General features: G+C 38.5%; 3 protein-coding genes across 5 annotated transcripts; 2 read left to right on the top strand and 1 right to left on the bottom strand.

The window, feature by feature from the left end:
* Positions 1 to 274: 274 nt before the first annotated feature.
* On the top strand, positions 275 to 5,989 carry LOC134879971 (mitochondrial uncoupling protein 2-like). Its single transcript, XM_063906590.1, has 6 exons — positions 275 to 684; positions 1,624 to 1,831; positions 2,538 to 2,741; positions 3,184 to 3,285; positions 3,388 to 3,568; positions 3,674 to 5,989. The coding sequence occupies exons 1-6, from the start codon at positions 559 to 561 to the stop codon at positions 3,786 to 3,788; spliced, it is 936 nt and encodes a 311-aa protein (XP_063762660.1). The 5' UTR covers positions 275 to 558; the 3' UTR covers positions 3,789 to 5,989.
* On the bottom strand, positions 5,973 to 7,760 carry LOC134880485 (vacuolar protein sorting-associated protein 37D-like). Its single transcript, XM_063907433.1, has 4 exons — positions 7,668 to 7,760; positions 7,351 to 7,522; positions 7,196 to 7,269; positions 5,973 to 6,993 (listed from the first exon to the last, which is right to left on the bottom strand). Exons 1-4 carry the CDS (start codon positions 7,758 to 7,760, stop codon positions 6,571 to 6,573), a joined length of 762 nt encoding a protein of 253 aa, XP_063763503.1. The 3' UTR covers positions 5,973 to 6,570.
* camkk1b (calcium/calmodulin-dependent protein kinase kinase 1, alpha b) lies at positions 6,134 to 18,693 on the top strand. 3 transcript variants are annotated; one of them, XM_063906587.1, is made up of 18 exons: positions 6,134 to 7,888; positions 11,202 to 11,354; positions 12,864 to 13,180; positions 13,278 to 13,325; positions 13,419 to 13,472; positions 13,552 to 13,603; positions 13,688 to 13,797; positions 14,037 to 14,073; positions 14,171 to 14,192; positions 14,306 to 14,394; positions 14,721 to 14,920; positions 15,113 to 15,166; positions 15,256 to 15,329; positions 16,114 to 16,201; positions 16,292 to 16,420; positions 16,906 to 17,009; positions 18,053 to 18,103; positions 18,374 to 18,693. In XM_063906587.1, exons 3-18 carry the CDS (start codon positions 12,941 to 12,943, stop codon positions 18,441 to 18,443), a joined length of 1,422 nt encoding a protein of 473 aa, XP_063762657.1. In that variant the 5' UTR covers positions 6,134 to 7,888; positions 11,202 to 11,354; positions 12,864 to 12,940; the 3' UTR covers positions 18,444 to 18,693. The 3 variants fall into 3 exon arrangements, with proteins under 3 accessions (XP_063762657.1, XP_063762658.1, XP_063762659.1); XM_063906588.1 differs by lacking the exon at positions 18,053 to 18,103; XM_063906589.1 differs by lacking the exons at positions 14,171 to 14,192; positions 14,306 to 14,394.
* The last annotated feature ends 1,612 nt before the right edge of the window (positions 18,694 to 20,305 follow it).

Here is a 20,305-nt window from a genome sequence, read left to right as displayed (position 1 = left end):
TGCCCTCAGTGACTTCTTATAAGGCACGCTGTTATTTATGGTCATGACCAAAAGGGACACCTTACTTTGAAGTGGGAGAAAAGCTACAACGAATTCCAATATTTTGAAGGGAATACATTTTATGTGAACGTGGAGAGCTCTTGCAAATAACTTATATAAGGACATTTTGAAATAAATAAATAAACTTCTCTGTATTTACCAAGGTAAGTAAAACGACGTTCTTCACATAGGCGTGGAGCAGCGTGTGTTGTGCGCTGGGCGGTGCGTCAGCAGAGAGACAACCTCCGGCTGCCGGCAGTTGTTGTGTTTAAAGTGGAGAGTTTGGATGGAGTTTTCTTTATGGATAATGTCACGGCAAGTTTCAAAATACAAACTTTTTCTATTCCTGAAACTTGACAGCGGCTGCAGCAGCTAACACATCTGGATCCGTCATGGAGCGGCAGAGAGTTAGCGTGATTGAATATTTTAATTGTAGAAAATAACTATTGAATACGCTGTCGGGTCGGGTTTTTAATTTTTTTATTATTACAACACATTGTTGATCCTCTGAGCTGAGTAATGGTTGGTGGAGGATCTGCTGATCTGGGTCCATCAGTCGCTGTCAAGATATTTTCAGCCGGAGCAGCTGGCTGTGTGGCCGACCTGGTCACCTTCCCTTTGGACACGGCCAAAGTCCGACTGCAGGTGAGCAGCATCACCTCAAGTGTTAAAGTAATAATTATCCCCCCAATACATCCCCTCATTTATATGTGACTAGGGCCACCTAAAACATCTGTATATTTGTTTTCAAGTACTAACTGTTTAGTACCACTTTACAATAAGACTACCCTTGTAAAGCGTTTACGAATAGTTTGTAATTCATTTATTATTTAGGTTATGAACACTTTATAAATCATTAATAAGCTTTTATAAGACAAGAGATAAACAGGGCAAATGTGACCGGTGGGGAGAATCAACTCAGTGAACAACAGATACCAATGATGTTGGCTGATGAAAAAGAGGAAGTAGTGAGCCTGTGTTGATGTATGACAACTATGACAACTGGTTTATAAATGGTTCTTAATGATTAATAAAGTGTTTACAACCTACCCTTTATGAATCCTTTATAAGGGTAATTTTACTGTAAAGTAGTACCAACTGTTTTATCAAGCTGGATACAAGCTGTCAAAACACTTTTCCAATGCTGGTATATAACTAATTGCATTTTTGCAATTGCTGTATTTAAGTAAGGTTTGAGATACACAAGTTTTTCCATTTTATGTTATATTCCTCTTTTACTTCAATACATTTAAATCTGATAACATCCCCGTTCTCATGTCTCTACAATCCCCAAATTCCTTGAACAAGACATGTCATCAGTGGTATCTGCAGCCCTGCTGCTTGCTTTGTTTTTAAACCAGGCACTGTACAGGAGTAACAACATAACACCAGTGCTTGTTTCTGCATGTCAAGCCAATGACGTTACACTTCTAACAAACGTAGAGGAAACATCTGTGTCCATAAACACCAGAAGAGACCGACAGACATTATAGCAACCCTGAAGGCACATTTTTATTTTTCCCGGCTACAGTTTCCAGACATCTCGAGTGACCTTTTAAAACTTGTTTATTTATGTCACTTCAGATTCAGGGTGAATCCAAGCCCTCATTGAAAGGCCAGGGGATGAAATTCAGAGGTGTGTTCGGCACCATCTGCACCATGGTAAAGACTGAGGGCCCCAGGAGTCTGTACAGCGGGCTGGTGGCAGGGCTGCACAGACAGATGAGCTTTGCCTCCGTCCGCATCGGCCTGTACGACACCATGAAGCAGTTCTACACCAGAGGCTCAGAAAGTATGTGTCCAAAATTTGTACAGATAATCAACTAATCAGTGCAGCTCTTTCCATCACTTATTCTGACCCACAGTTGCAAACAAAATGATTGCAGGGATTTCATGTGTCAGCTTCAAGATGTTATAGTGCATGTGTGGCGCGTTAGGCTGCATCATCCTATTACTGATGCTGTAAGATAAACACAACACTTCTTTCCTCATAAAGTCAGGCGTTGTGGCTCGCCATGCAAAGTTCTGATTTCTCTGAACTTGTTTTGCAGAAAGACCGCTCCAGGATGCAGGGTCATGTTCAAATTCCTTTTACAGGGATCATATTTGTGTTTTTGCCTAACGCCTGTTCTGTTCCACTTCTGGCACATAACAAGCTTAAACATCTTCTTTACTCCAAGTTCCATCTTCTTATCAGCGTATGTCTGCAGGGAACCAGTCAAACCAGTCCTTCAGCAGCTATGGGTGCCTTGGGGATTAAATGATAAAAAGGCTTAATTGAAGCTATAGATTTAAAGAAAATTCAGGATGTAGTTATTTCCTGTTGATGTTTTGTTTCTTAATATTTAATTCAAACACATATACAACGCAGACGGTTATTATACTTAATTCAATAACATATTTAATATCAAAACCGCAACCCTGCTCAGTCTCTAAGAATTGTGCGAACATCCTTGTCTTGCATCAGAGAATAACAAGCGCCTCTGCTTGTATCATAGATGCAGGAATCGGGGCTAGGCTGATGGCGGGCTGCACCACTGGGGGGATGGCAGTGACTTTTGCGCAGCCCACTGATGTGGTGAAGATCAGGTTCCAGGCTCAGAGCCGCCTGCCTGAGAACGGCTCTGTGAAGAGATACAGCAGCACCTTCGATGCCTACAAGACCATCGCCAGGGACGAGGGCGTTAGAGGGCTCTGGAAAGGTAACTTGAAGTTGGGAACATAATTATACTTTTGCAAAGTCAATCCAAATCTTTTAATGTTAAGCAGCACTGCAGGGATTTCTACTCAGCCAACAGTTTAGAAATCAAGTTAACATCCTTGACCTATACTTTTACATCTTTTGTCAATTATGTTAAACCTGAAAAAAGTCCATCCTTAAAGGGGGGCCATAGTCATTTTACATGTCAAAATTGTTTACAGATCTTGAAAAGAGATACAGCAATTGTGAAAAGTTCTATAGACCTGTTGCTAAGACTTGAAAAATTGCCTTAAGTGATGCAATTTGAGGCATATAAACCTAGTGGTATGCAGGTGGAGTTGCATTGTGGGTAATACTGGAGCCAGGAAATGACAAGTAAGAAGAATGTGTAATTTAAAATCAAAACATATCTGAGTCTAAAATCTAAAACTGTTTTTTTTCAGGTGCTCTGCCAAATATAACTCGTAATGCCATTGTCAACTGCTCCGAGCTGGTGACGTATGACATCATCAAAGAGCTCATCCTGAAGTACAACCTGATGACAGGTCAGTGCTGACACTTCACAGGACTCCTCAGTATTTCCGACACTTTATATCTCTTCTTTATTGTTCCTCTGATCACTAAAGGGAAGACTTTGTTTCCAACAGACAACATGCCGTGTCACTTTGTAGCCGGCTTCTCAGCAGGTTTCTGCACCACCATTGTAGCGTCTCCAGTGGATGTGGTGAAAACACGATTCATGAATTCAACGCCTGGGAAGTACAGCGGGGCTATGAACTGTGCTTTAACCATGCTGATGAAAGAGGGGCCCACGGCTTTCTATAAGGGGTATGTAACAGAGTCTGCAGGTCAGAATCACTAACAAACATGTTCGACAGAGCAAAAAGTCAATGTAAACTGCAATTTTTCTTGATTCATCTGATTTTGTTTTAGATTTGTGCCCTCGTTTCTTCGTCTGGGTTCCTGGAACATTGTGATGTTTGTGAGCTTCGAGCAGATTAAGAGAGGTGTCATGAGATTTCAACGGCCCATGGCGCCGTCACTCTGACCCGTCTGACAGCTTGTTGTTTGTGTGGCAAAGTGACTGTGACATTGTCTGTATCAAGCAGCTCCTGCTTAGCAGAGAAAGTGTAATTATTACTGCTGGTAGGACCTGCTTTCTCTCAGGGATTAAACAGCACAAGCGTCTTATTGAAAAAGAAGAATTGCATGGATGATCATTTTGGATTGGCTTGTTATTTTAAATAGATATTTTCTAGCAATGTTACTAAAAATGTTGAAAGTCAAAATGTCTGCTGAGAAAAAAGCCTATTTACAGGGTAAATGCCGGTGTGGTGTGGATGCAGGGCCTGTCAGAGTTACAGTGCATTACTTTGATTATAGAACTTTATAAAAGTGTCTTAATTGGTGTTTTGAATATGATATTTGAGTTTTCATGTGAAGAAATGTTTTAATTTTTTTTAGGAATTAGGGTTTGAAGGAGGGCATTTTTTGCAAACATACGTTGAAATAAGAACACCTTTGTTCTCTTGCAGGGACATTTGTTTGGGATCCTCTTAGGTATTGTCTAAATACATTGCTTTAAATGTCCAAATATATAAATGTCACAATCTCATTATATGTCTTTTTTTATCAGACTTATACCCCAAAACACAAAAATATATAGTCTGACTCTCATGTAAGACAATAAAAGGAACAAAACATCAGATTAAGAAGTGGAGCTGGGGAATATTTGATCATTTATTTTCTGTCAACTGACTGGTTGATTATTCAAGTTATTGTTTCAGCACTAGAAATGATTCAGTTGTTTGGAGTATTCCGCCAATGTCAGTTCTAGGTTTTGGAAGGAAAGGAACACTAAAAACCACAATTACCTAAAATATACATCTATATATAGTTTATATACAAGATAGCATGATATTGGACAGTTATAATATTGTATCAGTGAATGAATCCACAAGTTAAATACAGTATGAATGGGAAAGCATTTGTTTGATTGTACATTTACCTACAGATTCAAAATGTACCCACATTTATTACACGACAACCCCCCTAATTGTCACTCCATACCTGCTCTACTACCGGATGCTGTTATGGATACTCTTCTGTATAATCCCCTTTACAAGTGACCATTCAGGGGGACAATGCAGAGCTAACGCACCTCTTAACCTAGAGATATGATCAAAGCTGACACTTTACAGACAAGAATCAGGCTCTTTTTATCAGCTGTGTTTAAATTCAGAATATGCTTTAAATGTGTTGTGCCCTATTTCTTCAGAATGTAGCCCTATGTTACCTGTTGTGCACAGTAATACAATGTAATATCTCTTTTTTATATATACTTCAACAAGGCAGCTTTGTTGTGGCGTTTTAATTGTTATCATTTAAAATCTGAACTCTATTTGTTGTTTCGGTGCAGAAATAACCAGATTCTCCATCAAACGATGCAGAGGCACACAGGTGAAAGAGCCCAATAGCACAAAACAATCAGCTGACAGACAAGAAAATTGCCCAATTGTAGTCTTGTGGGACAAAAGAGGCTGCTGACATAGATGTAACTAAAGTCTGTGGAGTAACAAAAGCCTCTGAACATGCTCCACCTTGCTAATCATCTCCTGTAGTGCCAGCAAGGTTTCTCCACGGTTGAATTAGCATGGCAAGCTAAGCTGGCCCATATGGCACTCTGGCTAACCCTCACAGCAATAACGCAAGTTGATAGGGATCCTACAAAGATATGCAACTAGTGATGCGTTCTACAATAGGACCTTTTGCCTTATGAAGAGACTGCAGGTTAATGTCAGGATGAATGAAGTTTTGCTAATGCTCCTTTGCTGACCTTGGCAGGAGTCTCTGCACACAGACCATCAGAGATATCGAGTGTCGGTGAGCAGTTCAAGTTCACTGAACAAACAGTGGGCAACATTTTTCTAACTCAAGGAAACACAAGAATGTTCTACCCTTTGTTAAACACATGTTCCTTTTTGTGCAATCAACTGTTTAAAACGACTGTTGTTGTCATCCTGCTGAACCGGTTTGGTTGATTTTAGATAATGCTTTTCCCTTTACTACCTCCTACAGATAAAAGTGCCACACTGTTACAGTAATAGAACAGATTTAAATTGTGCTTTTATTTAATTCAAATTGTGTTAGCTTCAATGTCTCTGTCTCTGTGTTGGAAGACTTCATGATTGTCAAAGCAACCTACAAATGATAAATACGTGACGAAATTAAATCAGACTTCTCCGTCCACCCGTGTTTATTAATGTTGTCTTAACATGAAAAACGTTCAATAACCTAAATATATATACAGCCATAGATTAATTGATCTTAAGTCAAATTAGTTTAGTTTAGTAGGTAACAGTGTATATTACTGTCTTACAAATAAACATTTCAAATAAACAAAAGTACAAAACTATAGCTGGTAAATGATAAGCTCTTTTTATATTACCAGGTAGCTTGTCAATGATATTGAGAGATAATTTCCTTTAAGGGTACATTACAATATTATAAATAAAACCATATTTTGTAACATTCATCTGACTATTAAACTTAAAAGTAACTGAAGTTACAAAATAGAAGTATTTGGTAAAAGAGTATAGAAAAACTCAAGTAAAGAACCTTCAAATCCTACTTAAGTAAAGCACTTTACTTAATTCACGTAGTGACTGTTCACTGTCCACTGTTTAGTAAAGATACGACCTATTCAGGGAAATATGTAATATCTTTTTCTTCAGTAGACTAAATCTAAGGCTTGAAACAAAGTTAACTTGACCCTCTTTTTGTTGTATCTTGAATGAACTGAACACCTGTATCTTAGGCAGGATTAGACTTCATTGTGGTGCCTGTTGATGCCTCCTCTTCTGCACCTTCAGAGGCGGAAGACGGGCGGGTCTCGTGGGCCATCTGGGGCCTCGTCCATGCACTCGAGGACGTAGGGACTCATTGTAATCATGACAAAACGGTAAATGTTGTAAACGGTGAGCAGTGTTCACATGAATGCCTAAGGGGAGCAGGAATGGAGGGTGGCAGCAAGCTGGTAAGACGACAGCTGTGGTGAGACCGCAGGCTGGGAGGCAGGTGTTGGGAGTGTCAGGGTGCATCTCACTGAGCCATTGTGTCGATTCAAATTCAATTACTTCCTGCAGCTTCTTCACCAGAACCATCCTGATGTGTTGGATTTTCCGTGAGCCCAGAAAGGAATTCAGGAAATCTGCCAGCAACGTATTCCCCTCTTCAAAACTCTGACACAGCATCTGTGAAGAGAAACATCTCATTATTTCAAACAAACTATCATGTTACACCAGCTTAGACCTCTCTTTTGCTTCTACAAAAGCTGGAAATATTGCCCTCTAAACTCAGTCTAAACTAGGCAAACACACACAAAGACAGCAGCACACAGCTCCTGCACACTTGAACAGGAAAGAAAATACACCACAGAGTGAGATCAATACTTACCTCACACTCCTCCTCTGCATGGTTTACCTTTTTTAGGAGACTCCACTGATCACATTGCAAACTGGATTTTTCTACTGCAAATGCAGGAAATTAAAACAATTAGGAGCAGAATTTCAAAAAACAAAACTACAAACAACCCGAATTCTGAATCTCACCAAGTTGTTCTTGTTTAGCCTGGATGATGCGTCTTGTGTTTTCCAGTTCTTTGTACTTCATTGCAAGTAGCAATTTAGCATCTCTAAATTTAGGTTTTTGAGAAAGAGCAACTTTGGCTAATTTTGTATTTGAAAGCAGCATCTTTTCTGCAGCGCTTTGTAGCCCCTGAACCTGGAATGACCAAAAATAGTTAAAAAAAAAACACTAAGTTGAACGTTTTTTTAATGAACAACGAGTAATAATATAATCTATTATTGTTTTTGTCTACAATCCAAACTATTAGTATCTCTGTGTCAGCGTTTCTTGAATGTCCCACCTTATCACTGCCCCTGATGATGTGTCTTATTGTGTCTTCATCGTCCAGCAGCTCGCGCAGCTCTCGGGTCCTCAGAGCAGCAAAGTGAGACATGATGACCCCTGCACACGGGATGCCCTCTGCTTCTTCAGAGGTTGGTCCCGGTCTGTTCCACGTGCATCCTCCAGGGGCGCTATGGGAGCTGCCAATGCTGCGTTCATGGGCGGTCCGAAAACTATACGGTCAGAACCGTAGACTTTATAAATAAAGATAAAACGCTACCGTATGAAGCCAAAGTCGACATGTGTTAGGTTTCACAATGAAATACGTCCTAAGGGAACACTACGATATCTGATGTTTTGTTGAGTCATTGTCCGTAGTGATTCTGTAACAACCAATTCATCTCGTTTCGTATAATTTCTCCTTTAAAGAATTTAGTTTGGACTTCTCTACTGGGCTTCATATCTTTGTATCACATGGTAATACATCCAAATTAATTGAAATGTTCACATTGATAGTATAAATAATATTGGTAATATTAATACTATAATGTTTGTAATACTGTTATATATTATATGCTATTTATATCAGGTTCAAAGTTCAAAGGTTTTATTTGTCATATGCACAGCAGATGCAGCGTATATGTTGGCAATGAAAATCTTATATCCCAGGCTCCTCCAACAACTCAACATACACAGTGCAAATAAGATAAATAAAATAATGAAAAAATTAGACAAGAATAAACTAGTGCAATAGGCCTAAGCTAGTGCGAACAGCTAGTGCAATAACGTAAGGTGCAATAACAACGATACAGATGTAAAATATATACATATGTAGAATGATTAGAGATTATTTAAATACACTGTAGGCCTACAGTAGTTTAAATACTTTACACTGTTGTATGAGGAGGTATAGACAGATGCATATATTACTTATAAACAGATATTTATGGCAGATATGTATAATATATAGATATGTGTACTATAAACAGATGTGAGTAGACATTTACAGAGCTCAGGAGTTCAGCAGTCTTATAGCCTGTGGTATAAAACTGTCCCTGAGTCTGGTGGTCTTGGTCTGGATGCTGCGGTACCGTCTGCCAGACGGCAGCAGACGGAACAGATTGTTGCTGGGGTGATGGGGGTCCTTTAATATCCTACCGGCCTTCTTCCTACACCGCTGGGTGTAGAGGTCCTCCATGGATGGCAGCAGTGCCGCCGCTCCCATAACGCGCATTACGCGCTGTGCGTAGGGCACCAAGTGTCGAGGGGGCACCACCAAAAATAGCCTAATGAAAAATCGTCATAATAATTATAAGGCCGAAATTATTTCAGTAGACTATAGAAATATGAGGCACTTTTTAGGCATACTACTCAAAGGTACCGATGGTGCCCCCCTCTCCCCTCCCCCCTCCCCTCCCCTCCCCACTCACACAAACACAAACGAAAACACAATCTGCACAATCTGCGTCCCAAGCGCCCTGTGGGTGCCCTTGCTGTCAGTGGTCTTTTGGATTACTCGACATTTTTGGAAATGAAAAGGCAACAGGAGTCAGGAGCAGAAAAAAGAAAAAAGAGGAAACAGCGAGATGATGCCCGTGCATCACTTGCAGGTAGCTAAGTGTCCACGTTTAATCTTTCTTAAATACGGGAAATATGTGCAGCTAGTGTAAAGCTTAGCCTATGCATACACCTTGAACTAGCTGACGTTATTGCTAATGTTAGCAAACTCAAATATGTGTTATAACTTAGGCGCAAGCTAAATTGAGATTTTGCTGTTAAAAATTATAACTGCATTTTGCAAGTAACTGATGCCAGTTAGCCGTTACTTTACTTTAGATATTGAATAGTAGACAGTTTATGGTTTATTTTGACGTGACGGTGGCCAATACTTTCTCAGTAACAGTTAGCAGTCATTGCACTAGGTAGGCTAACAATTCTGGCTTCAGACCATTTATCACTGTGTGGCGTGAAATTAATAGTGTTTAGCCAGGCATTTAGAAAAGTTTACATAGCATTTGAGAAAGTATATTTTATTTTGGAGTTTGCAATGCCAATGCATAATAAACCCACGGCCATCTTTAGGATTGTCATTCGGTAGAATTCAGCAAAATAGGCTACAGTCTCACATAAATAAGGTTAGGTGTTCTATGTGCAATGGGACAGAAAAGGGTTCGTGATAATGTGAAGCCTGTAGCTACTGCTACAGCTAGCTTAGCTATATCTGAGAGTGACAGAAGATACATGACTAAATTAACTGGCGTTTTGATTGCATTTATATCGGCATGGACGACATCTGTCGGTGAAATAGAAAAACGTTTTGTAGTAAACAAAATGCCCTCCTAACCATATTGTATTCAATTAAATGTAGAGTTTAATAGTCTTGTGTAAGGTGTATCATTTTGCTTTTATTCCTTTTATTCCTGTTGTTAAGATATAAATATAAAATATCCATTATGAATGATATAAAGCAAACATTATTATTAAATTGTGTACAATATTGCAACTCATTCTATAATGTTTTTATATTAGATTAGATAAGATTGATCAAATAGTTGATATATAAGTAATAAAGGGGGAGAGCTCCTTGGTTGAGATTCTTTATTTGAATATTTTGTCTCTTTCTATACTGATCTTTTTTCTTCGTATTTCTAAATTAATGCAGGGTCAATGCTGAAATACGTTCAAGCGGGAGCACGAGGCCAAGAAGAGGTGCATTGAGCACTTTCAAATGTCAAAAGTTTGTTGTTTTGCTGTGTGTTTGCTGCTGCTATTGTTTTATATGTTTGGTAATAAAAAAGTTAAACTTTTCCGCGAATGTTTTTTTATTGGGGGGGGGGGGGGGGAGGGCATCATGAAGGAATTATGCTTAGGGCACCAAAATGGCTAGCAGCGGCACTGGATGGCAGCTCCGTCCTGGTGATGTGCTGAGCAGTTTTCACCACCCTCTGTAGAGTCTTACGGTTGAGGGCGGTGCAACTGCCATACCAGGCGGTGATGCAGCCAGTCAGGATACTCTCGATGGTGCACCTATAGAAGTTGCAGAGTATCCTGGAGTCCATGTTGAACTTATATAGAAATGATATATGTATTTTATACTTAACTAAAACTATTTAATGCAAACAATAATAATTTATTAACGAATAATTAAATATAGTTGAAGTAAAATGTGGTTGTAGATAGCCTATATTTTTTAGTTAAGATACAAGTCGCACTGTATCATCAAGACATCTATTTTGTACAGAACATGTATGTAATGCATGGTAAAATATGTATTAATATTAGAGTAATATATATCAATTATTAATATTGTGAAATATGTCATTTAAGAAAAAGAACATATGATGCTTATGTATTTTATTATAAATAAGAATGTTTCAGTGTAGGAGTGTACAGTATGTTATTCCTTTGGTCATGTGTACAGCTCTGTCATGTGTGTGTGTGTGTGTGTGTGTGTGTGTGTGTGTGTGTGTGTGTGTGTGTGTGTGTGTGTGTGTGTGTGTGTGTGTGTGTGTGTGTGTGTGTGTGTGTGTGTATTTGTGTCTGTCTGCTTTAGGATAAATGTGCCTCAGCTATATGTAGCCTCAGTTAATCCTTAAAGACGGCGCTGCTGCTCCTCAGTGAAAGTCCTGCTCGGAGTCAGAGGAGACTTCTGAGAGAAACATGCAGATTAACCTGATCAGACATAAACAACGGACACCTCGACTGTGTGAGTAAAGCCAATAATTCACCATATTTATGTTATGCAGTACCTTTTGAGTGTCATTATTAGTGTTATTAGATTAGAGTGTTATTAGATTAGATTCAGGTGAGTTTTATGCTGTTGTTGACAATCAGTGGCTCTTGTATTTTAATCTTTAATTAAATGTATAGCTTGACATGTTGCAAAGGCATATTTTCTTCAAAGATTATGTGTTTGGATGTTACAACAGTAGGCCTATTGTTTATTGCGCAATTATCAAGAATTGTACATCCCCGGTAAAGCTTCCTACCTTGTTACATAAGAAGCTTTACAGTACTTCATGAGCTGTGCTTTGTGAGTTGACTCTTATCTCCTACTACACTGTTGTCAGGTGTGATATTTATTATTTTCTCAGTTTTTATTGTGAATGTTACTTTTAATTCTTATCCGAGGTTTTCATCTTTTACATTATAAAGCAAATGTTGTTACTTGGCATAGCAAGAAAAGTATAGGTTTTGTTGCATTAATGACGACTGTACTCAATGAAGGTTTTGCACTTCTAGGATAGGTAATACAATATATCCTTTATATACGTTTATTCCATGTGTTGTTGGTTTATCATATACAATGAATCGTCTTTATTTCTGAAGGTAGTTAACATTTTTGGTGAAAGATTTAAGCCCCTACACACAGGTGTCTCCACTTATGTTCCCTGATTACACCTGTTGTCAGTAATGTATGTGTGCATTCTATAGACTCCTAATTACAGTCATTAAAAGCAACTGTTTCGTTGTGAAGGAAACAATGTCATTCTTGTTAAAGACAAATGTTAATGGACTTTAGAACAACTGATTGATCCATTTGAATGTTGTGGCCCATTAACTTAAAAAAGTAATATTTTTGTTTACTTTCTTAAAGGAGTTCATCCGTTTAGCGTTATACTGTTCTAACTTTAGATATATCCTATTTATCACCAGAGTTAAGTATTCTGGTTGGTTTTCCTGTTTCCAGTAAAAAACAATTTAAAAAATGTTCTAGCAACCTCACAAAACATATCATATTATAGTGGTCAGCTCTCCCAAAGCCACTTTCATTTAAAATCTTAGGCAGCATAAGGAATATTTTAGTCCAATATTTAGCAGTACTTTGGCAGTTCCAAAATATGTTACATTGCACTCTGGTCGCATTATTAGATTGGCAATGGGGTGTTTTAAATGTGAAAGATTTGAATAATTTTCAGCTTCATACTTGTATTTTGGGTTTCTTTTAAGTCTAGTTTACACGCTTTAATGTTCAAAATGTCTAATCAGCTGTGATTGGCTTGCTTGGGAAAGGTGGTGCACCTTGGCAAAGGTTGCTTTAAAGCTGTTAGTAGATAGATCAGATGGAAAGCGATATATGCTAGTGAGCCTTGATATGACATATTTTGATGAAGGTAGGTAGCCAAGATGTACTGTGTTGTGTTATTTCAGAGCTTGTGTGATGATAGGTACCCAATGAATGTTCTTAACCACATGCCTCCATTTTTGTTTCCAGCCTTTTCAGTGCAGAGATGCTTTCTCTGGTGATTTTACCACTCTGGCTCTGGGTGGAGGGAAAGGGCTGTAGCCACCATGAGTGCTGAAATTGACAACAGGGCAGAGTTGGACTCGGAGCTCTATGGTGAGCTGGCTGACATGGTGGCAGACATGAACGTGGCGGGCAACCGCATAACCCCGCAGAATGATTGCAGGTCCGGGCCCCCAAGTACCACAAGGGTCTCAGACAGGAAGATGTCCCTGCAGGAGAGAGGGAGTCGCATGCCCAGACAGCGCACCATCGAGACCAAACGTGTGTCCATCACAGATGCTGATGTGAGGAAACTTGAACTAAAGAAATGAACTGCAATGTTGGATTTTTTTTTAATGAATTTAAAATGTTAGATCATTTATCTTTTTTTATATCATGTAGGATTGTGTCCAGCTGAACCAGTATAAGTTGAAGAAAGAGATTGGGAAGGTGATTAATCAGTGCTATTCATCCACTTAGTAAACAAAAGTAATGAAAATGATTTCTAAAGTTGTTTACCTTGTTTATTTCTACATACTATAGGGCTCATATGGAGTGGTCAAATTGGCTTATAATGAAGATTCTGAGAAGTACTATGTAAGTTGAAGCTTATTGAGCACTCATGGTACCTTTTTTAATTTTTCATAACATCTTTTGATTTGTCTTCTTTATTCAGGCAATGAAAGTTGTTTCAAAGAAGAGGCTGATGAAGCAGTGTGGATTTTTTCGTGAGTGTCTAAAATAACAATTAAATGTTTTTTATCTATTCCTGAGGAGTGAGTAGTGATGTTAGTGTGTGTGTGTAATTTCAGGTCGCATCCCGTCTAAAGGACCAAAGCCTGATTTTCCTCTGGAGAAAGTATACAAGGAGATTGCCATCCTGAAAAAACTGGACCATCATAATGTTGTTAAGCTAGTGGAGGTGACACTATAGTGCGAATGCCATGATATCGCCAGACTATGTTTACTAATGAAAATGAAACTTGGTCATATAAAGATATCTAATCAGCCAAAATGTGTTACCTGTATGTGTGTATCAAGATGTAGGGCCTTTAAAACATATAAAGTATTTGAATTAAATAGGACTAAAGTAGAAATGACTGTTTCATATATTTGTGTAAACCAGTGCAGAGAGACTTCAAATTTGACTGTGTCTTGCAGGTGCTTGATGATCCTGATGAAGATGGACTTCACATGGGTAGGGCACATTCATCTGTTTTATTGTAACTGGGCTTAGTACAGGTGTCAACATAAAGTGGGGGATACATTCCATTCTGATTTTTTTTGTATTCAAGCCTTCGATTTGATGACAAAAGGGTACGTTTCTTTTTCTGTCACAGTCACAAACTCAGATAGTTTGGTAATTTAAGTTCACCTATTATGTATAATATAGATTGATTTCTACCTTCTCCACCTCTCATGTCTGTCAGTCAGGTGATGGAGGTGCCCACAGACCACCCTTTCACAGAGGAGCAGGCTCACTTTTATTTCAGAGACATCGTCCTGGGAATAGAGTATTGTAAGTTTACAGGATTTAATTATTTGGTAAACAGAGAGTTCAAAGATACAGGGTAAATTGTGTTGTATTTAAAAACTAGGACACTTTGTAGGCCTGTCTGTACTCTCTATGTCTTATGATTCAAGACTAATTGCACGTTTTGTACTGTCCAAAGAAGGATTATTTCATTATGGCTGGCATAATGACATATGACTACACCTATATTAAGGAAGATGCCCCACGGTTTCCTGTAACTGTCCTAAAATGACGGCAGAGTTGATATTTCTCCTCAGCAGATAAATCCAAATGTTCACTTTTTTGACTTCTCTACATATTGTCTTTCACAGTGCACCACAACAAGATCATCCACCGGGACATCAAACCCTCCAACCTGCTGCTGGGTGACGATGGTCACGTAAAGATCGCAGACTTTGGTGTGAGCAACGAGTTCGAGGGGACAGACGCCCACCTGTCATGCACAGCAGGGACGCCAGCCTTCATGGCCCCTGAGATGGTGACCGAACACGAGCTGAGTTTCAGTGGGAAGGTGAGACAAAACTAGTGCTTTTGGCCAACTGGAAAGAGACAATGGTATTCACTGAATCACATCATGTGTTTGGATGTTGCTCATTATATCAGACTGTGTTCCATTGTGAGGAATTACAAATAAATTACGTCCAAACGACTAGAGCTTTCCAGTAATGACACAGTCCTGATAAATACTGTGTCTGTTTACCAGGCATTAGACGTGTGGGCGATGGGAGTCACACTCTACTGTTTTGTCTTTGGGAAGGTAAGAAAAATCACAGCATGTAGAATAAAGGGCACGTTGATGATTTTACTACACATTTTAAGAATTTAATTTTGTGTGTCCCGTTCCAGTGCCCTTTTTATGATGAAAACATCATCTCTCTGTACAGCAAGATCAAGCACAAACCTGTCGCGTTTCCAGAGACGTAAGAACACTTTCAACACATTAGGATAGCACAATGGCTGTATGGCTTGTTTTGTAATATTATTCATTTGCCAAAACATTATATCAGTATGGGTTCAAAACTGCTAGTGTAATTATTTTTCTCAGGTCTGGCAAGTCAGAATTGAGATTGCACTGACAAGCAGCAGTTTATATTTTCTTTCCTCCGTTCAATGATTTGTGTCTCTGCTTGATGTGTTATGATAATAGAAACTGTAATATATTACATGTTTTAATGCCACACCTATTGAAGTTAGCATCAGAGCAGTCATTTCTTTATTGTTCCCAAGACCTTTTCCACTGCTGACATTATAACTTGTCAAGCACAGGTGAAACTAATAACATTAAGAATGGCTCTATTCCTGAAATGATTCAAATCCAATGCTGTACATAATAATATTAACAGTTACATCTGTGTTTGACAAGAAAACAAAACAGAATATATTGTCAGGAGGTAAATGTACCCAGTTTGGTAATGTTATGACTTTTGTGCTTTTCCTGGCCTCCCTTCTTGATCAGGAAGCTCCTAATTAACTCTTCCTAGCTAATCAACGTCACCTGATCCATTGATAGAAGGCCCTCCTCCACACTCTCAAACATCATAGTCTCTCTATGCCAAATCTTTATTTTACTTTAATTTAAAATAAAAATGTGGTTTATCCAACTTATTTCCTTCCTTCATATTGCTTCCCCTTCAGCTGGGGTTGTAACAGGAACTTTCTAAAAATAGTTTTTCTTTGCATTTGATATATATATTTTTTTCAAAGGCCATCAGTAAGTGATGTATTAAAAGGGCTCATTGAAAGGATGCTGGATAAAAACCCTGAAACAAGAATCACCATCCCTGAGATTAAGGTGACTGGAAAAAGAACATCTGAATAATATTATTAATACAATGTAGGACCAAGAATTCCCTAACAATTTCACTTAATGATGGTGTTACAGCTCAATGAGTGGGTGACGGAGAATGGCTCTTATCCTCTTCCTCTGGAGGAAGAGCACTGCACAGCGGTGGAGGTTACAGAGGAGGAGGTGCAGAAAGGCGTCACACTGATCCCGAAACTCTCCACGGTGGTAAGTCACACAGGCATACTTCTCTGTTCAATTTTAAACACTTTAATAAACACACATGGCTGCTGCTTTGAGTATTTTAGTTAGAAACTTTCAGCTGCAATATTAAGGCCTTTTCTGAAAATATCTTCTGTGGTCTTAAATACATAAAGGAATATGAATTGAATTATACAAAACATTTTCACTCAGTTCTTCACACAAAAAGGCATTAAGTCGATCATATTGCCCTAAAAGTTGTGAACTTGTAATATTTATATTACAGAACCGTTGCAGGGGAGATAATTAAAACATTCAGGATTTTATTTAAGTGGAACACTATGAAGAGTAACCCTTAAATGGTTCCAAGTTAACCAGAAAGGGAAATTAGGATTCATGTTAAAAAGCATACAGATTTGACATTAAAATATCTGTATGCATTTTGGTTTCGAGACTTAATATTAAAATGTATTTTCTTTCCATTGATTCTCTCTCTCTGATGTCCACTGCAGATTCTGATTAAGTCTATGCTGAGGAAGCGCTCTTTCAGTAATCCCTTTGAGTGTCTGGGCAACCGGACACAGAGGTCCATGTCTCTCCCTGGAGGTCTTCTTACGTAAGTGGCCTACTCTGCAAATCCTTCCTGCTCCGCTCTGCCAAACTGCCTGCTCTGCGATTAGGCCTCTAACAAAACAAAGCAGCCGGCAGATGCTTTGATAAAATCAGAACCATCAGTAACTTACCCAGTGTGTGTGGCTTTTGTCTCACATAATATATTAATATTTTATAAATATTATATTCTCCATTATATATAGGGTATTCGTCCTTGAACACTGACTAACACGTTCATAGCTGTATTTGTTCTGGTCCTGAAATGAGCAGCACATTGAGGGGGATAAAAGCATTCATTTCCCATTAACTAGGCAGCCTTTGGGGGGGGGCTGGCACAGTTAATTACACCTCCATGTGAAGAGATGTGCAGCTGCATCTTCCTCCACACTCACCCAGGCCCCATCAGCACTACTGCACTGCAGTCTCCCACACGTGAAATATGCAGGAATCATATACATATTTCTTACATTTCTTAGACAACAGCCAGTGATGGGGGAAACTTGAAACTATATTTGAAAGCTGAACAAAGTCTTAGTTTGGCTTAGTTTTAGATTCATGTGTTTAAATTAGATCTTTTGAGATGTATTGTAATTACACTTTTCAGCATTTCTGCTTTTCTGTATTTATTTATTTTGTATTTACTCAATATTGAACACTTTGGGTCTCCATCTGTTTAAACAATTGATTTAAACTACTGATGGATGCATCACTATCTAAGACACTTTCACACTGAGCGTGTAATGAACAGAATGATACCAGTCTAAACAATTAGCTTTAAAGTAGGTGGACGTGGAGCAAAGCTAGCAATCTTGATGCTAAGCCAACAGCCTGTAGCTTCACATTTCATACTTACTGTAGAGACACAACGATATCAACCTTCTTATCAAACTCTTGGCTAAAAAGAGATTATATTATTTTTTCAGAAGTTCTGACTATGATTTCAAACTACATAGACCTGCTGCAATAAAATATGTGTTCATCATTAACGGTGTTGCATACTAACAAAGAATAATTGTCGGCCTCTTGCATTACATCTCCTTCTTGCAGTGGCCCTTGGAGCTTACCAAAGGCCTCGTCTCAGACTCATCCTACCATGAGGTAAAACTTCAAAAAGGTTTAGCCTCATACACACCTCAGCCCATCAGTTGTTTGTTCAACCTTTAAGAGGATTTAAGGGAAACGAAACTCTCAAAAATAACCTGTATTCACAGTGGACTTTGTGTTGGCTTTGCTCTCTCTCTTGTGTTATCTTGATGTGGATAAGCATGATGAGCTGAGCCGTGTTACCCGCCCCCCACTATACATCATTTGCATTCTCACCTAGCGCCTTCCAAAACATGACAGTGTTTGGTTTTTTTTGCCCCACAGGAAAGTCGGCAAGGAGGGGAGCAGAGAAGGCGAGCTAGAGGACTTGAATGAAGATGAAGATGATGCATAATTTACAGAGTGAAGATTAAAAAGAAAAGTTAATACAGATAACATACTACATCTATATCTATATTATGGATGGTTAATACACACAAGCGGTTCACAAATCTTATTGGATTGTATTCTGTCCATGCTGCTTGTGTAAAAGGGAATTGTTGATGTTGTTTACTAGAGTGATGAATTTAGATTGTTTAAATATGCTCATCAGAGAAGATATTTTTTCCTTTTTTCTACAGCTGTTGAGAATATGATCAGTCTTAATCAAGATAAATAAAGTTTTCACTATAAACAATGACTAAATATTGTTGTTTAACTGCAACTTTCATCCCACATTGCACCATGACAGCATTTAATGAGAGACACTATAGCGACCTCGTGACAACACTTGCATTGTCATGTCCTTGTTGTCTGAATGCTGCCTCTGAATTAGTTCTCTGTGTCAAGGAGGACCTTAAATAATAGCCATTTACATTTTTTAAATAAATCTTGATTGTTGCATGAATACAGAGACGAATACTCGACATGTATTCTAGTCAATGATCTCAAATTGCTAAACACTTTTATACAAGAAAACCGTAGACAGGTTTGATCTTTAAAGCTGTTTTAACTTTCAACTGCACGTCAGACTCTAGACCAGTAGAGGGCGGCATTGTGTAAAAGATATTGACTACAAACTGGGAGGGCCTGAATTTTATTCTCCCATAAAACAAAAAACCACCCTGCTGAAGTATCTTGAAAAAGACACTGGGGCACTTTTCAGCTTCAGGTTCATTGCCCTGACAAATGTTTATCCTATAACACAAAAAAAAGCAAAAGAAATATAGTTTTTGGTATATTTTAAGTTTTAGAATAATTTGCCAACCTCAAACTACAGACATATATATATTTATGCATTTATTGATATGGTGACCCATATAAATGGAACCTAAAATACATAAATATAAATATTTTCAACTGTGGATAAGTTAGAGGTATGATGATGCAAAATGGTGCCACGGACAGTCCACATCACAATGTCCATGATGTGGCCTGATGATGAAGTTTCGAGGAGGCAGGTTTTAATGAACTGGAGAAAAGAGTGGGTTTTTCTGGAGGTGTGCAGCTGTAGGTGGAACATCTCTGACAGGACAATGTGGAAAAGAGACAATGGCAAAAAGCACTGAGCAGAGATAAGAAGAGTTTATACTGTGTGACTACAGACAAACACACAGAAGAAAACTTAAGGAGGACTTTGAGGAAAGTATATTCCTTATCTCTATGTTTGTTTTACTCTCAGCATAAAGCAAATTATCAAAACAAAGTGCTATTAGTAATTTGATGGAATTGGGTGAGCATTGTGTAGGAACCTATTATATAGATGAGGTTTGTGAAAAGTTAGACATTCATACTCATGAGGTGTACATCAATCAGGATTGAGAGTAAATTGTTATTATGATCATTTGAATACATGTTGTATAGGAGCTGCAGTAACACAAACATCCCACATCCTCATGGCCTATAGTCTTCAATGCCATGCAGTCAAAGTAAAATGAAATTATATTATAAAAGTACACAATTCATGTTTCATTTTCTGCTCTGGAAATCTGTAGGAACATACAACTCTTTAAGATGTACAAGTCAAATTGCTTCACCAGATCATTTGCATTGCTGCATTCAGCCCCTTTTTCTCTCGTTGCAGTTATGTGAAGACCAACGAGGAGTGTTTCTGAGCAAAGATTTCTGTGGAAACTGTTGCCATGCAACAGCACAATACTGCACTCATACAAAGTAGTAACTTCCCTGTATGACTGCTCTTTTCCTCAGCTCACCGCCTCGGAATTAAAGCAACATCATATTCTATTCTTTAAAACATATGTCATGTCCTTTAAAATA

The sequence above is a fragment of the Eleginops maclovinus genome, chromosome 18, assembly GCF_036324505.1.
Source record: "Eleginops maclovinus isolate JMC-PN-2008 ecotype Puerto Natales chromosome 18, JC_Emac_rtc_rv5, whole genome shotgun sequence".
Classification (NCBI taxonomy): domain Eukaryota; kingdom Metazoa; phylum Chordata; class Actinopteri; order Perciformes; family Eleginopidae; genus Eleginops; species Eleginops maclovinus.
This window is presented reverse-complemented; position numbering and strand designations above follow the sequence as displayed.

Coding starts and splice junctions, on each gene's coding strand:
- LOC134879971 (XM_063906590.1), top strand. CDS start 559: ATGGTTGGTGGAGGATCTGCTGATCTGGGTCCATCAGTCGCTGTCAAG. Junction 1,832..2,537: donor CTACACCAGAGGCTCAGAAA/GTATGTGTCCAA, acceptor CTTGTATCATAG/ATGCAGGAATCGGGGCTAGG. Junction 3,286..3,387: donor GAAGTACAACCTGATGACAG/GTCAGTGCTGAC, acceptor TGTTTCCAACAG/ACAACATGCCGTGTCACTTT.
- LOC134880485 (XM_063907433.1), bottom strand. CDS start 7,760: ATGTCTCACTTTGCTGCTCTGAGGACCCGAGAGCTGCGCGAGCTGCTG. Junction 7,270..7,350: donor GGCTAAACAAGAACAACTTG/GTGAGATTCAGA, acceptor CTGCATTTGCAG/TAGAAAAATCCAGTTTGCAA. Junction 6,994..7,195: donor ATGCAGAGGAGGAGTGTGAG/GTAAGTATTGAT, acceptor TTCTCTTCACAG/ATGCTGTGTCAGAGTTTTGA.
- camkk1b (XM_063906587.1), top strand. CDS start 12,941: ATGAGTGCTGAAATTGACAACAGGGCAGAGTTGGACTCGGAGCTCTAT. Junction 15,167..15,255: donor ACTGTTTTGTCTTTGGGAAG/GTAAGAAAAATC, acceptor GTCCCGTTCCAG/TGCCCTTTTTATGATGAAAA. Junction 18,104..18,373: donor CAGACTCATCCTACCATGAG/GTAAAACTTCAA, acceptor TTTGCCCCACAG/GAAAGTCGGCAAGGAGGGGA.